We start from the raw sequence: 18,095 nt of genomic DNA, 5'->3' as shown, positions 1-18,095 counted from the left end.
GAGACTAGGTCAGAACTCAATAAGCTTGTATGTAAAAAGTTCAGTTTGGACCATTTGAAAGAAGCATTTATTCCTGAACCAAATAAGTGAATCCAGTTGAATCTCATTGCTACATTTTCTCTAGTCTAAAATGAAACCCTATTATAACCAATTGAGGTGCTGACATCTCAAGACAAATCTCTGATAAGAACAAGTCACTTTTCAGCCACCCATGAATTTGTGACAATGAGGTCTGACTACTGCATGAGTTTTCATATTTATCAAGCTCTCCAAAGATTCCTGAACGGAGATCCAGTTTTCATTATTTGAACTCTAGAATCTTAAGCAAGTCAAGTCTTTATAACAACTTGCCTTGAGAATTTTGTTCGAAGTCTAGGGTAGCTTTGCATTAGGTTAGGTTCCTATGCAATGGATGCTTAGATCTCCTATAGCGAAACCTTTTGCAATGAATTTCCTTTCTTTCTTGGGTATATTGATTTTTATTAATGCTCTAAACCTATGAGCCCAGACAAAGTCAATGATGCATTGATCTCAATTGCTTTGTTCACATTCACAGATTTACAGCCCAGGTAGGCAGCCTTGCAAGATATAGTTTAACAGATGACCATTCAAGGGATGCTCTCAGGGTAAGAAACATCAGGAAGAAGGCCTTATTGAGGGTGCCGCTGAGGAGAAAATTTGGTCCAAATAGTTTGCTGGAGAAGAAAGGAATCTAAGAAGTGGCCTGGTTGAGTAAATCATCGAAATTGGAGTCTGCTGCACGGATTGTGAATCAAATACTGAACCAAAGGTCTTTAACAGATTATCATTAGGTGAAGTGGAGATGGTCATTTATGTTAAGGTTGATAGTGTGAGCTAGATTCTTGGTTTATTCTAGGGTAGCAGTGACATTAGCAACAAAGCCTTTAAACTTCTAAAAGCCTTTTGATACCATTAACACTGGAAGTTTCTCTGTGTATATTGATTGTTTTTGGTTATGATTCTAAGTTTGATGGATTGGAGTCAGTTTTATTTTAATTGAAGCAACCCACTGGTTCACTCATTCCATTAACTACTTTCCTACTATGTTCACAATAGGTTCTATTTTGTAATTCATTGGCTCAATACTTAATTTGAACTGCAAAGCCCTCTTAATATTCCCAATTATGCAGTACAATTTCTAGTTAAGCAGGTTAGGATGGCATTCAGGTAGTGTTATGTACTGATGATCCAACATGCTGTGCCACAGGGTGTTATGTTGCCAGTCTGTGCTAGCAATTCCCCACATGGTCAGCTCCTGAATTCAGCCAAGTCACATGATATGCAGAAGCTAGAAACTTTCCTACAGCGAGAAATGGAAGGAAAATCAGCGAGCAAGACTGCCTAGCCTGCTGTTGCTAATCTCTCAGCAGACAGTTCAAGCGCAACATGGATAGAGTGGGGCTATCTGCTTTTCTTCTCAGTCAAGGAATGGTATGAGTACATGTGTACAGTCTGGTCACCTAATCACAGGAAGGATTTTATTGCCCTCGGGAGGTTACAGAGGAGAAGCAACCAAGATACTGTCATGAATTGAAAGTAAGGAAGTTGGGTTGGTACTCTTTTGGAAAGAGAAAACTTTGAGGTGATCCAATTGACGTTTTCAAAATTACAATTGGGATTGACAAAGCCAATTCAGGGAAATCGTTCACTTTGGTGAAGGGTTCAAATAATAGGGACTATAGTTAAAAATTAGAAAGTTAGGAGTGAAAACGTAAGTCAGACAGTGCCTGATTTTACCCAAACAATAATAGACTTATGGAATAAGTTAAAGAAAGGTAATTGAAGAGGTTGTATTAATGGGCTCAAGAGTCAACCAGATAGTTTTGTGGAGAGAATGGGTTGAGAGATACGGTGAAAAGATGGTTAGGTGAAGTTGGTGTTAATCAAAGTGATGGAGTTAGTTAGGCTAAGTGACCTTTGCCCTGTTTCTAAAAATTCTTGTATTCTAATTTTGTGATAAAAAGAGAGAAATAAAGAGCAGGCTGGTTAAACCATAAAGCACAATTATAAAAAGAAAGCAGAAACAATTTGAAAAGATAGAAATCATTAAAATGACAAGGATCAGAGACAACTCTGTACTGAAATGAGAAGCAGATGCTGTATACTAAATCAAGAATGAGGAAACATAATGTTTACTAAAATGATAATGTGGAAACAGTGTATACTAAAAAGCAAAAGACTTAAGGGAGGGGGGAGGCGGGGGAAAAGAGTGGTGAATGAAAGGACCGACAGTGGGCTAGAGGATTGCTGTGGGGTGGGAAGAGCACTACAAAAATCATTCTGAAAACATAGCTGTGTTGTTTCCAGAGCAGTCTGCAGCGGTCCCTTTAAGGACAGCTGGTTAGGCTGCTCTCTGCCTAATACCAATGGGTGGAGTGTGCAGGGTGCACACTCCACTTACTGGTCCTGAAAATTGCACCATGGTCCTATGTACATCAGGCAGCTGCTCAGGCTGCCAATTTCCCAGAATGGTTGGAAATGGTAGTGGGCGGATTGGGAGCAGGAACAGTGAGGCAAGTTCAGTCCTGCGATTTTCAGAGTGCTAACGCCTTGTTCCTATCTGGCGGAGGCAGTGAAATTCAGTCCCTTAGGGTCCAATTTTGAATCTTTTGGGCTACTGCAAAAACATTTTCTGTACTAGTACCTGATTTTACGAAAGCAAAAAAAAAACAATGGGCCAGATTTTGCTGCTAAAATAACGGCGAGATTAATGGCCCTCGGCGTTATTAATGTGTAAATCATCCAGCAACTTGTGGCGAGAATGAAATGCCCCGTAAATTGCGAATCGCCACAAGTTGCTGGATGATTCGTGCCGTTAGCCTTGCGAAAACAGCAGCTCACTCTCAACCTCCCCGTGAGTTTCAAGAAATTGCTACATTTGCACTTTAATTGCCTATTAAACTCGCCACAGAAAGTTCAGGCTGGTACTTAACAGCGTAAGTACCTTTTTAATGACGAGATTTATGTTCCTGCAATGCCACTCAACCACTTCGGCCCAGAAAGGGAACAATTGAAACTGTGGAGTCTCATTCCTACAGGTTGTAAATTGTTAGAGATTATAAAAAACTTTAATTTTTCATTTTTACATTTTTTTCTCACTTTTCCTTTGTCTCTTTTTTTTCTCTCTCTCTTAATGTAGTCTTTCTTCACTCTATTTCTTTCTCCATCCTTCCTCTGTTTCTTTCTCAATTCTTAAATCCCATTAGTTAAGGAGCTAGACTGTTGGTCCCATTGCTCATTAAGGTCCCTGATCTGTTATCAGCTCGCACTTCCAGCAACTTGCAGGGCAAATATTTTTCGAGCTGAAAGGGTGAGGGAAAAAGTCTAACTGACGGGCGCGACGCAAGATGCCCTGCTCCAGCAAAATCTGGGCCATTGTTATAAAACGGTTTTTCACTTTGGTTACAGACTCATAGCACTGGCAAACTGGAACAGGCATGCTGTTGCTTGAAGGAGCACATCTATTTTGTTAATTAAAAAGTTCTGGTATCTTGAAAATGATTCATCTAACATTTTGCTTTAATACAGTTCAGCAGTTTCACCTTTCTGCTGATAAAGCCATCAGTGCAATCAAAGTACACAAAGGCACGTAAACATTTGGAAATGTCATTTGAAATAAAAAAGGGTGAAATTCCTCCCTGAATCATAAAGGAAGAATGCTTATTTTTCTCTATAATTAACAGTCCATGATGAAATCATGCAAACATGCTGCTTCGAAACATGCAATTTCTGAAAATGCAATACATTAATTGTGGAGAATAGTCTTCTTCCCATTTTTCATTAACAGATGAATTAACTCACCAATCTCAGCCTCAAGCCCAGGGAATTGGATATAACAACTTGCATTTTATATAGTGCCTTTAAAGTAGTAAAATGTCCCAAGGCAGTTCACAGGACAGTTATCAATAGACTTGACAAGGAAAAATTTGCAGGGCTATGGGTAAAGAGCAGGAGAATGGGACCAATTGGTTAGCTCTTTCAAAGAGCTGGCACAGGCATGATGGATTGAATGACCTCATTCTGTATGATTCAATGAGCTTAAAAAAACCATCCTGTTATACTGGATGTGGTGGTCTTCATCAAGAAATATGGGTATCTGATTGCTTTCCTGACCATCTGCTCATTGCACAACTAGAGATAAGAACTTGCATTTGTATAACATTTATCACATTCCAAAAACATTCCAAAGTACTTCACAGACAGTGAATTATTTTGCTTTGAAGTGCAGTGATTGTTTTTATGTCTGGGGAAATGACAGCCATTTGGAACACACCAAGGTCCCACAAACAGCAACGAGATGAATGACAGGTTAATTTACTTTTGACCAGGACATATTTTTGTTCTTCTTCAAGATTAAAGTGGCAGCCACAAATATGGGTATCTGATTGCTTTCCTGAGCATCTGCTCATTGCACAACTAGAGATAAGAACAAGCGAGCTTTGACATCTACCCGAACAAGCAGAGTCAGCCTCGGTTTAACATCTCATCCAAAGGACAGTCCCTTGGAGAATGCACTTAAACCAGAAGGTCTGAAGTGGGATTTGAACCTACAACCTTCAAAGTCTGAAGAAAAAGTATTACAAACTCAGCCAAATTGACGTCAGTGAAACAAAGTTCCTTTATCTAATGTATAAAAGTAACTGAGTGAAAAATATGTTTTAAGAAGTTTGATATACTCCACAGGTGCCTACTACTTCATGCAGCATTCCAATACAAGTGCAGAATTGTTAAAAAGTTTTAATTTGTGCTGTTAGATAGCACAGTGCTGTTAAAGTTGCTTCAACAGCAGCATATATAAGGGTAGGAAGCCTTGAGGCAGGCAGACTAGTGATATTGACTGTTGTTTTGGCTGCTGGTTTTCACTTTGACAGCCAGAGTTTATAGTGCTGCGAAATCAAAGTCCAAGTTTCATCTTCTGTTGTAGAATTTCAGAAACCCACCAGGGAAGTGTATTTTATTTTGGTTGGGTTTTGTGTAATCATTTTACGTTTTGACTGCGCTACTCTTACCTACTACAAAAGGTATTGGCCAACTCTCAGTGGTGAGGGTAAAGTGTTATAACATATTCACGTCATTCCTCCAAAGTTCAGCATTTTCACTTCAGAATAACAACCCTGAAGTATGGCTCCAATACATACATATGATGGATACTTTTCATTCCGAACCTAAAATTGAATATCTTCCTCTTAAAATTCATCCAGCTCCATTGTCATTTCTGTTGTCCATCAGTTCTCAGACCCTGCTGGTGTTTGATTCCTGGGGACTGTCTACATTGTACAAAATACCACTGTATAGTAATGATAATGCTTTAGTATCCCTTACAGTGTGATTTACACAACAGACATCTTTCCCATCAATGACAGAGGAAAAGTGTGGGAAAATTTGGAGGAGCCTGCACATCAGATCAACATTGCCTCGTAGCACTGAAAGTAACAGGAACTGGTAAGTGTTTAAAATAGCGGGGCTAAATGCTAACTAACCTGTGGCCTCAAAAAAAACATTTTGCTGTATGTTTCATGTACATCAAGTGTCAACTTGGCTCAGTTGGTAGCCCTCTTGACTCACAATCAGAAGATTGTTCAATTCAAGCCTCCTACCAGGACTTGAACACGTGTAATCTTGGCTGACACTCCAGTGCAGTACAGAGGAAGTGATGCATTCCCAGAGCTGCTGTCCTTCAGATGAGATGCTATACCAAGGCCCCACCAATCTGTTCCAATGATTCATTTGGCTGTATAATTCAGGGGTTGTTCTCCTTAGAGCAGAGAAGGTTGAGAGGAGATTTGATAGAGGTATTCAAAATCATGACGGGTTTAGATAAAGTAAATAAAGAGAAACTGTTTCCATAGTGGAAGGGTCGAGAACCAGAGGATACAGATTTAAGATGACTGGCAAAAGAATCAAAGGCGACATGAGGAAAAACTTTTTTACGCAGCGAGTAGTGGAATGCGCTGCCTGCAAGGGTGGTGGAAGCAGATTCAATCGTGGCTTTCAAAAAGAAATTGGATAAATACTTGAGGGAAAAAATTTACAGAGCTACAGGGAAAGAGCGGGGGAATGGGACTAACTGGATTGCTCTTACAAATAGCCGGCATGGCCTCAATGGCCTCCTTCTGTGCTGTGACCATTCTATGATTCTATTAAAGATTTTGTGACACCTTTGAAGAGCAGGAAGTTGTGCCTATATCCTGGCCAACATTCCTCCCTCAACCAACATCACCCAAAACAGATTAACTGGTCGTTCATCTTAACGCTGTTTGTGGGATGAAATTCAAAGTCATTCATTGTATACAAAATGCTTTCGGACATTTCTGAGAGATGCAATAGATATAAGTCTTACTTTATTTAACTCTAATGACTAGCATCAATCCCACAGTTGAGTACTTGAAGATATTATTACATCCATCTTTTTTGATTTTTACCTCAATTTTAGATTGCAATTCAGGACCATCTTTTTATTTAGATTAAGAAATCTAGGTAAAGAGCATAAACCCATCGGCCCATAATGCATGATAACGCCATAATTCAAAAAAGTTTTAAAGAAGAAATAAACCAAGAAATAACAATTGTGGGATGACAGGATTAGTTTTTAAAGCTAGAGGAATAGCCTTTCTCCAAAAGAAAGGATTATCAGATAATCCATGAGTGCCCAATTCAAGAGTGGATTGTGTTGACCTCTTGAGCAGAAATACTCATCATCTAAAAGTTGGCTTTATATAAATTTATATATTTCACCAACTGTGTACTCCCAGAAGGAGCTTGCACTCAAGGAGAGTATGGGTCAGAGAATCAAAGGTGCAGCACTTTAGCCCTATTTCCAATCCACGTTCCCTTTGATGATAAATTCCCACTAGGAGTGCAGGATCAGTTAATTTACCCAATATATCCCATTTACAAATACTTTAAAAGGACTCTCAGGTAAAAAAAAAGTGTTTTTGTGAAATGAAATAAGCCCCATGGATAAGTTTACTTGTCTGGACATTGTCTAGTCTTTACTTCTGTCCTTGGATGTGACTTATGATTTGGCCATACCAATCTTTTGAATTTGGTAGGAAATTCAGTGATAGGGAAACTGGTCTTTAAAGCTGATTTTCAGCCAATTAAAATGATTCTTAACAAAAGTCGATTCAACTCTTAAAATGAACAGTGGGAGTTGATGGAGAGCAGGAGAAAGGCAAGTTAAGCATTTTAAACTTAAATAGCAAAAACAGAATCTGTAGAAAAGAGTCACATTAAGTTAGAAAAAACAAGATAGAGAGCTAACAAGGGAGAAGGGAGAACTGGAGAGAGGGCAAGTATAGATGAAGTGTTAACACCCTTTTCACATGGAACTGTGTTTTCAGCTTTTAGTTTAGGGTGAATATTACAGCAACGAAGCTGATCCTGTTGCTTTATTACGTGAGCAGAAAACAAACAGAGCCAGTCATCTCAAGGAGATTCCTTAAATTTTTGGAACGTCTAATGGTTAAAATATAAAAAAATCAAGTGAAACTAAATTGTCATGCAACTTTGGCATTGTGTTGTCATACCAGTAAAATGTGATTTTAATTCCATTGATATCCAGATTTACTCACAGCTGTACAACCCAAAGGGACTTTATTCACTTGGGAGTTTCCAGACCAGTGCAGGTCTTGGAGTAGCCAGCATCAGCTTGCTCTAACGACGTCATTGCCACCCAAGTCACGTAGCATATTTGACTCGCAACAGATACTGGGGTAGAGTTTCTGCTAGATTGCGCTGGTTTTATCGAGTAAATCAAGTTCCCGCGATCTTTAACGTTGGTTCAAAAATCATTGCGCCCGAAGCCGGCCCTGCCCACAAAAATGGCCATGTCCCCAGATTGAAAGAACGAGGATGGCGAGTTTCTGCTGATTGTGCCCGTTTGTGACCGTTCAAGGAGGGTCTTCAAATTAAGCTCGTTTTCTTAAGCGCACAGACACTAGTAGGCATGGTTTAACATATTAAAAAAATATAACTTACTAAGAAACTGACTAGTGTACACCAATGAAACTAGTAAATGGTTCAGTATAGTTTTTCAAAGTCATTTTCAGTGATTTAAAATTAGGTTACTCACAGGTGGAGGACTGGACATTTACTAAAAATGCTTATTTTTTTGTGACAAACTCATTTTCAGCTGTATTAATAAAACTGCACCAGGTTGCCACTCTCAAATAGATCAATGATTATTTTGTAATGCAAGGGAAAAAAAATAAACAATTATGTTCTGTTACGCTGACCAATTGCATTGGTTCACAGAAGATTTTATGCTTGTGATCATGCAAATACATTTGTCATTATGCAAATATATTTTAGTGGAAACTTGAACTGTAACCTATCCAGTGCAATTTGTACCCAATTGCGCCCAAAGCTACTCCACTATATTTACAGAAGCACAGACTTAACAGTGGAGCTTATTGTTAGTGTCAGGCACAATTCATGAGGTGAGGTTGTCACCATCTATGATGAAGCATTGGTGATGTAATGTTACCATGATAAATGTCACGTCACAAACAGGGACGTAACGACACTCCGATCGAAGATGGAATGTGCTCGATGATATAATGATGGCAATGTTATAATGATGTCACAATCATGATTATAGATGTAATGTCATGAACAGTGACATCATAATGTCACAATCTGTGTCATAGTGACATCACAATCAGTGTCATAGTGACATCACAATCAGTATCATAATTATGTCACAATCAGTGATAATCTTAAAGTCAGTGATGTAATGATGTCACAAATGGTGATGAAATTTCATGATCAGAGACATAACGATGTCATAATTGGTGATTTAATGAAGTCACAATTGGTGATGTGATGATGTCACAATGCTTAGTGCAATGATGACGCCTGGTCACTGACTTGAAGACAGTTTACTAGCCTGTGCCTCAAAATTAAACCTTAGAGTGGTGAGCCTCAGAGTTTGCAATCCACATTTGTACTGATGGGGTGTACAGCAGAATTATTACAGGTTGTCCAGTCCTGATTTTTTCAATTGGTGGAAAAACACTGTGCTGACAGATGAGGTTGTTCAAGCTAAAACTACAAGTAACATTTTTTGTGAAATGAAAACTTATATAGAAGCAAAATAAATCAGCAGATAAAATAGCAACATAACACACAACTTTCTCTGATAATTTAAACCTGTCTCTGAAACAAAACATTTTGAATTCTCAGAGTCCTTTAAACTGAGTTTTTGAATAGTTTTTTTTACATAAATGTATGTCTCTATGATTATAGAACTCTGTCTCACCACAGTTGCTTAGTTTAGCTGAGTGACATAAAGACATGGAGAAAAGCATTATAATTATATCTGGTTCTGGCAGCTTATCACACCTCAGATCAAAAGGGTCTTTTCCTCAATAAGCAAGATATTTCAAGAACCCCAGATCCTTTCCCAACAAGCAGGTAATCAATATTAACTATTTCTATCAGCCCAGTAGATTGAACTGATGAGTCAATTACCAGTTCTGACTTGAAACATAGTCTAATGGAACTTGTGACCTGATACCTCCTTTAAAAGCTAAAGCAATCATTGACAATTAGCTCACATCTGCCCCTATCCAGCATTGCAGTCTCTCTAACCTCAGGTGCTCAGGGCAAGAGCAAAAGAAATTCTATCAGAAACAGCAGCCATCACTTATTTTAAAAATCCCAATGTCAAGACCCAACTACCAATGAAATGAAAAGATACAATACAGAAATATTTTGTATTTTAAAATTGAATTCAAACTTTTGCCTCATCAGTTCCTCACATTGGTTGATTGAAAATGGTGATGTTCAGAAAAAGGTCCCAGTGCCTTGTGAGATCAAAGTAAGTTATTGGCTTTGCTGCAGTTATAAAGCATACCACTAGATTATTAAATGTTAAAAAAGTTACCATTTTACTTGTGCATTATCTCCCCCTGTGCCTTCTCAGGCACTCCCAGTTCTTTCCGTGTTCTTTTTTTTTCCCCATAAGTTTCTGTTTCACTATTCGTCTTTCCCTTTAGTTTTTGAATGTGTCCCCATCTCTATTGCCAATCTTCCCAGTGCCATTCTCCAACAGGCCCAGTTTCTCTCTCCCCAACTCAGTGTCTTTCTAAGGGCACTTTTACACTATCTAATTGCTCCTCTCTTCAGGGTGACCTTTTGCACATCAGGTGCTACATCCTGCAATGTTACTGAACTCTGTTATGTGATGTGGATATCTAATTGCTTAAATGGCATGTAAACATGGGGGCCACCTCCCACACTTCATTTACAGTAACAGCTGGCCTTGGCCCAATGGTAGCTTAATAGACACTGATGATGCAATCATTTCCACCTAGAAAGAAAGAATGACCTTGCATTTATACAGCACCTTTCAAGACATCCCAAAGCATTTCACTGCCAATGAAGTATTTTTGAAGTGTAATCACTGCTGTAATGTAAGAAAATGTGGCAGGTAATTTGCCGCAAAGTTCCACAAACAGCATTGAGACAAAACGACCAGATAACCTGTTTTAGTGATGCTGGTTGAACGCTGAACATTGGCCAGAACCCAAGGAGAACTCCCCTGCTCTTCTTCAAATTGTGCCGTAGGATCTTTTACATCCACCTGAAAGGGCAGACAGGACCTCGGTTCAACGTCTCATCCGAAAGATGGCACCTCTGACGCTGCAGCACTCCCTCAGTACTGCAATGAAGTGTCAGCCTAGATTATGTGCTCAAACCTCTAGAGCAGGGCTTGAACCCATGACCTTCTGATTCAGGGCGAGAGTGCTACCAACTAAGCCACAGCTGACACATAATTGTATGACTGTTGATGTGAAAAGTAGCCTTGGAAACCCAAGTAGCCTTGTAAACCCAATCTTACTTGAATCAAACAGCATGAGATCTCATCCAAGAGGTTGTCTCATACCAGTCTGAGTAAGGCTTCAATTCATAACCTTCTGAGTCAGAGAGCCACCCTTGTGCCAAGGCTGACATGTAGCTCACTAAGGAGTGCAGCTGAGAATGGGAGATCTGGTGCGCCTACCATCATAAAGTAAAAAAAATTAAGAAGAAAATTCAATTTACTGGTTGTTTTACAGTACAGCTAAACAAATAGAGAACAACTGCAGCAACATTGGACAGAATAAATTACTTTCTTTTTGATTATTAAAACCAAATGTTTTGGACATATTTGTTAGCACTCAGCCAGAGAAGTTTTAAAAGGACATTATCATTGTATAGGAAAGTCTTGAGGCGATTGCAGCTGAGGAGCAGCCTCCTGTAAAGACTCAGCTGAAACAATGCCACATTGGCTGCTGGAGCAAGTCTAGACTGCTGCAAATTCCAGACATACAGAAGAGCAATCTTTTTTCTTGTCTTTGTCTGTTTTCTTTCGCTCTGAATTTTTAAATGAACAAAGTCTTTGGAACAGCTGCATTTTGCAACATGGAGATATTTTGTTACTGATCACGTTGTGACACGCACCTCGACTACAAAACTGACAGAACGCTTTCTTAAATGCAGGTGTGGTGTGTCGGGTTGCCAACTCTGGTCGGACATATCCCGGGAAGTTTCATCACACGATTCCCCACCTTCAACTGCCACCCCCCCACCCCATAACCGCACACTTCCGCCATTGGTCGCCCAACACGTCCACCCTTGTGTCAATCAGTCATTAATTGTGGCTGTAATACCCACAATCCTTTGCGCTCCAGAAACAGCTCTATCCATTTACCGGTTAAACTGCGTCTGTGCCAGGGCCGCAGTGCACCCTGGGAGTGTTTGTTCAACTTTGTTGTGCGTCTGGCTGGAAACATGGAAGGACCTGAAGTTCGTGTGAAATTTATTTTTGTGATTCTGGTGCTATAAACGCCACAATCGCCTACATTATAATCAGAAAGTGGAGCAACCCTTTTCTCCCGGGTTGCTCGCAATTAATCTTTTATTCTGGGAGATTTCAGGACAATCCAGAAGGGTTGGCAGCCCTCGTTGTGTGTACTGAGTTATTAATGTTAGAAAGGTTTCATCCCTATCTGTGCTGAGTCAACTGATCCTAACAAGAGCAGCTGTTGGAGTGCCCCAAATGGCTTCAGCTTGCTGAGCTAGGACGGCGGCGAGGGATGGGGGTGGGCGGAGAGAGAAAACTGGTCCAGGCTTATGTTTCTCATTGCGATCTATGACCCTCCCCCCTCCCCTGCTGGGAAACACACATGGGCGAGGGCTGGTTTATGCTTTGCTGTGTGACTCCCTACAGTCGAACAGCTGCCAAGATTCACCGCCTTGACTCAGACATGAAGGGTGAAGTACCTGAGGGCTCTCGATGAAACACACCCCAGGCTGAGTCAAAAGCCCTGGTAGGAGGAAGGGAGAAGGCACAAAAAAAAAAATTTTAAAAATTAGTCTTTTTGCAGTAGTTACAGGTATTTTCTAGTAGTTATATAAAGGTTAATTTTAAAAGGTAAATGCGATGTTCTGGCTAAAAAGGCAGGGGTTTATTGTATGGATGTGAAATAAGAATTTTTTAAATCTGAACAGATTGGTGGAGCAAAATGAATAAATAAAAATGCCTGTTAAATTGAGGACTCCAGTCTACTACAGAGTCTAAAAAATCACTGAAAGCAGAAAATCTCTACTGACTGGCTCCCTCACCACAGTCTTAGGTGCCCAGCTGTGCGACACTTCACTCTGCCACAGCATGTGTCTGTGCCCAGCTGTGTGGCACCTCGCTCTGCCACAGGCATGTGTCTGTGCACAGCTGTGCGACACTGCACTCTGCCACAGGTATGTGTCTGTACCCAGCTGTGTGGCACCTCGCTCTGCCACAGGCATGTTTCTGTGCCTAGCTGTGTGGCACCTCAACTCTGCCACAGACATGTGTCTGTGCCCAGCTGTGTGGCACCTCACTCTGCCACAGGCATGTGTCTGTGCCCAGCTGTGCGACACTTCACTCTGTCACAGGCATGTGTCTGTACCCTGCTGTGCGACACTTCACTCTGCCACAGGCATGTGTCTGTACCCAGCTGTGTGGCACCGCACTCTGCCAGAGGCATGTTTCTGTGCCCAGCTGTGTGGCACCGCACTCTGCCACAGGCATGTGTCTGTGCCCAGCTGTGTGGCACTGCACTCTGCCACAGGCATGTGTCTGTGCCCAGCTGTGTGGCACTGCACTCTGCCACAGGCATGTGTCTGTGCCCAGCTGTGTGGCACTGCACTCTGCCACAGGCATGTGTCTGTGCCCAGCTGTGTGGCACTGCACTCTGCCACAGGCATGTGTCTGTGCCCAGCTGTGTGGCACCCCACAGGCTGTGTTTGTGCCTCCTAGCAGGTGGTGGTGGAGTAGCAGCTTCCACCGTACAGGGACTGCAAAGTTCCAACCTGACACATTCCAGGAAGTAAAGAGAAGGGGAATTAAAGCTGCAACCAAGCTGCAGCCATTCAGCTGAGAATGGTTTCTGCCAGCCTTTCTTGTAAGGTAAATGGGCCTCAGCCTAACCAACACCGATGTGCATGTGTGCTTTAATATATGATCAGAATTTCCATTCCTCAATGACTTATTTTTTTGACATTAGATGAGAGGGGTGGGTGTACTACACTTGGTCCAAACATTAAAAAATATTCCATACAATGTTTTAATAGGTCACAGATTATTCAATGGATCTTTATAATATGGCTTCATGCCAGGCCAGAGTTACAGTATAGGCAGTCAAAATCAATCAAGCTCTAGGAGAAGATCTACGCTGTTTGATTCTAGTAAGGTTGGGTTTCAGATCAAGACCTGGCAATTGGGTTTACGAGGCTACTTTTAACATCAACGCTCATTCAATTATGTGTCAGCCGTGGCTCAGTGGGTAGCACTCTCGCCTCTGAGTCAGAAGGTCGTGGGTCCAAGTCCCACTCCAAAGAGTTGAGCACATAATCCAGGTGGACACTCCAGTGCAGTACTGAGGGAGTGCTGCACTGTCAGAGGTGCCGCCTTGCAGATGAAACGTTAAACCGAGATCCCGCCTGCCCTCTCAGGTGGACGTGGAAGATCCCATGGCACTACTTCAAAAAAAAAGCAAGGGCGTTCTCCCTGGTGTCCTGGCCAATATTTAATCTCTCAACCACACCATTAAACAGGTTATCTGGTCATTATCACATTGCTGTTTGTGGGAGTTTGCTGTGTGCAAATTTGGCTGCTGTGTTTCCTACATTGTGGTTGGTGAACGGTTGTTTGTCAGACTGGAGGGAAGTATACAGTGGTGTTCCCCAGGGGTCAGTGTTAGGACCACTGCTCTTTTTGATATATATTAATGACCTGGACTTGGATATAATTTCAAAGTTTGCAGATGACACGAAACTTGGAAATCTAGTAAACAATGTGGAGGACATAGACAGACTGGTGAAATGGGCAGACACATGGCAGATGAAATTTAACAGAGAGGAGTGTGAAGTAGGAAGAATGAGGAGAGGCAACATGAACCTCAATGGTACAATTTTAAAGGGGGTGCAGGAACAGAGAGACCTGGGGTGCACATGCACAAATCTTTGAAGGTAGCAGGGCAAGTTGAGAAGGCTGTTAAAAAAGCATAAGGGATCCTGGGCTTTATTAATAGAGGCACAGAGTACAAAAGCAAGGAAGTTATGCTAAACCTTTATAAAACACTGGTTAGGCCTCAGCTGTGTTCAATTCTGGGCACCACACTTTAGGAAGGATGTCAAGGCCTTAGAGAGGGTGCAGAAGAGATTTACTAGAATGATGCCAGGGATGAGGGACTTCAGTTATGTGGAGAGACTGGAGAAACTGGGGTTGTTCTCCTTAGAACAGAGAAGGTTAAGGGGAGATTTGATAAAGGTGTTTAAAATCATGAAAGGTTTTGATAGAGTAAATAAGGAGAAACTGCTTCCAGTGGCAGAAGGGTCAATAACCAAAGGACTCAGATTTAAGGTGATCGGCCAAAGAGCCAGAGGCAACAGGAGGATTTTTTTTTTAGGCAGTGAGTTGTAACAATCTGAAATGCACTGCCTGAAAGTGTGGTGGAAGCAGATTCAACAGTAACTTTCAAAAGGGAATTGGATAAATACTTCAAAGGAAAAAATTTACAGGGCTATGGGGAAAGTGCAGAGGAGTGGGACTAAATGGATAAGTCTTTCAAAGAGCAGGCACAGGCAGGAAGGACCAAATGACCTCTTCCTGTGCTGTACCTGCTATGATTACAACAGTGGTTACACTTCTAAAGTACTTCATCTGCTGTAAAGCACTTCGGGATATCCTGAGGTCGTGAAAGGTGCTATAAAAATCCAAGTTCTTTTAGCGTCAATTTTATTCGGTATAAGGATAACCTTACAATTTTTCTCTTGTTTCGCCTATTGGGGGTGTATATTCGGAGTTTTGGGCACCGAATCAATGGATCAGCATCTACTAACATAAATGGACAGAATATCCTGCGCCCGAATTTCCCACAAAATCCTTAAAATTGTCACTACAAGGTGAAATTCTAAAATCTGAAAATAATCATCTTACATTTGATTTTTTAAAATGTAGTGACATTTTATCGAACTCCTTCCCCTGTTAGATAAAACGTTTAGTGGACACATTTCAGAAGTCCTTATAAAATATTAAGCAGCATTACTAATAAATAAATGGGTAGATGGAAGCGTTTTAAGTCTGGGGATGAAATAATTGAATCAGAGAGGTTGCATCTCTCTTCACTTACCTAGCAGTAGAAGTTTGAGTTCTTTCTTCCGTCTCTTTTTCTGCTGCTTTAACGCCTGGTTGATTTTCTTGTTGATATCAAACGATACTTTTTCGTCCTCCGATAGACAACAGAAACAGCGACAGCGGGATAAACAACGCCAGCACGAAGCCATACCCGGGTTTGAAAGCCCTTCCCGTTCACACGCAGCTGAAACTAAACCAAAAAGACCTGCGAGGCGAAACTTCCCTGAAAACTGACCAGACACCTCAAGGCGAAACTTCCCTGAAACTGACCAGACACCTCAAGGCGAAACTTCCCTGAAACTGACCAGACACCTCAAGGCGAAACTTGCCTGAAAACTGAATTTAAGCGACTGCTGAAATAGGAACAGACTTGTGTCTGGTTTTTTTTTTGTCAATCTACCATCATCACGCAAAGCTGACTCCTTCTAAATCAGTGCGAGCAAAAAAAGGGGGTAAGTGAGGAAGAATCGGAGTCTATCTCCTTTGAAACTCGCGGATTGGAAGAAAACCCGCAAGAGTTTCACAAGATCTAAAGTGCCAAGAATCTGTGGCACGCCCACTATGAAATCATATTTAATTTGCGGTTGCATAAACGAAGAGGCTTATTCAGTCCACCAACTGCCTGACACTATATTGTGTGGGACTTTATATAAAATAGAAATTCACGAATAGACAGGGGAAGTCAATATTAACAAGAGTTTTGCGAAAAATGATCAAAATAAAACGTATAAATACTACTTTTCACAAATATTGAAGGCACGGTAACTTGATGGTAAACTATTAAAACTGGGCGAGAAGCTACCTTTTTTTTTGTTTTCAAGATCCAAGTTAAACATCACCAGAATTTGCTAATGGTCTTATGGTTTCCTCCTGCCATTGTAGAATATTTTGCTGTAACTCGCTCGTTGTGATGCCTTGGCAGTAAAATACAGTCAAAGCACACACACGTTTTTCTTATAATATTTCAAATGGTACATCAGAGTGCGCCTCACATTTTGTTACAGATGCAAGATAATCCTTAAGAAAATAGTGTGTGGAGGGGGGAAGGAGGAAGGAGACATCAAACTGAGGCCCCATTCTGTGCCTGTTGAGATGGATTTTAGAGATTTTAGGATACTATTGGAAAAAAGGAGTGAGTTCTCCCAGTGCTGTGACCCACATTTTTTTTTATTCGTTCATGGGATGTGGGCGTCGCTGGCGAGGCCGGCATTTATTGCCCATCCCTAATTGCCCTTGAGAAGATGGTGGTGAGCCGCCTTCTTGAACCGCTGCTGTCCGATACCACCAAAAATTGGATGAACTGGTCCTTTACCTCATTGTTATTTGTGGGACATTGCTGGTGTAGACATTTCCCTTGATAAAAACAGCAACTGTACTCTCAAAGTTAATCCATTATGTGAAAGCACTTTGAGATATTTTGATTGTTGGGACTTTTCTCCTAAAGTGCTTCTCACGTTGATAGCTACAGTTCCCTTTCACAAACCCAGTTTCTTATGAACTGAAACCTGCCTCTTGATTCTCTGCCCTGTATGAGTTGCTGTAGCCCAGGTCTACAATTAACCTCATATTGCAGTGAATTTGTTCACTGGAGAATCCATCTGAGGCCCACCACATACGAGGCAGAAAACTAGCACAGCACCAGGCCACTCCAGACAGGCTGAAAGCACTTGCGAAGATTTCCTTACAGATAAATGTGGGCAGGTAGTTCTGCCAGTGATAAGGTGATATTGTAGATATATACAAGCACTTTGTCATCACATTGGGCAGCAAATCAGCTGCCTCTGTTGCCTACTTTAGTGTCATGATGTGGAGATGCCGGTGATGGACTGGGGTTGACAATTGTAAACAATTTTACAACACCAAGTTATAGTCCAGCAATTTTATTTTAAATTCACAAGCTTTTGGAGGCTACCTCCTTCCTCCACATCGTTCACCTGAGGAAGGAGGTAGCCTCCGAAAGCTTGTGAATTTAAAATAAAATTGCTGGACTATAACTTGGTGTTGTAAAATTGTTTACAATTACTTTAGTGTCAGACAGGAAATATTCACACTTGTATTCCCATAATAGATGTCATCGCTATGTCAATAGATTAAATGATGACACCTAGGGAGGTGTTCCTTAAACAAAGATAAGGCAAATATTTATATTTGTTCTTATTGAAGGCAACATGACTAATAATGTTGGGAAGTACTTGTTCTGATACTTCCCTTATCCTTTAAGTGAAGATGTATCACACATCAACAGAACAGAACACAGAAAATGCTGGAAACACTCAGCAGGTCAGGCAGCATCTATGGAGAGTGAATCAGACTTAATGCCGGCTCTTTGAAAGAGCTATCCATTTAGTCTCATTCCCCTGCTCTTTCCCCATACCCCTGTAATTTATATCCCTTCAAGTATTCATCTAAT

The 18,095-nt window shown here is 41.0% G+C and overlaps 1 protein-coding gene across 1 annotated transcript in view; it reads right to left on the bottom strand.

Annotated features, from left to right (window-relative positions):
- Window positions 1-16,191, bottom strand: part of LOC137299557 (guanine nucleotide-binding protein subunit alpha-11-like) — a 45,399-nt gene extending 29,208 nt beyond the window's left edge. Inside the window, exon 1 of the mRNA XM_067968384.1 lies at window positions 15,681-16,191. Coding sequence (XP_067824485.1) covers window positions 15,681-15,834 — 154 coding nt within the window. The 5' untranslated portion in view covers window positions 15,835-16,191. The remainder of the gene's footprint in view (window positions 1-15,680) is intronic.
- Between the last annotated feature and the right edge of the window lie 1,904 nt (window positions 16,192-18,095).

The sequence above is a fragment of the Heptranchias perlo genome, chromosome 29 (assembly GCF_035084215.1).
Source record: "Heptranchias perlo isolate sHepPer1 chromosome 29, sHepPer1.hap1, whole genome shotgun sequence".
Classification (NCBI taxonomy): domain Eukaryota; kingdom Metazoa; phylum Chordata; class Chondrichthyes; order Hexanchiformes; family Hexanchidae; genus Heptranchias; species Heptranchias perlo.
The sequence above is the reverse complement of the archived record's forward strand: the minus strand, read 5'-3'. Positions and strand labels throughout refer to the sequence as shown.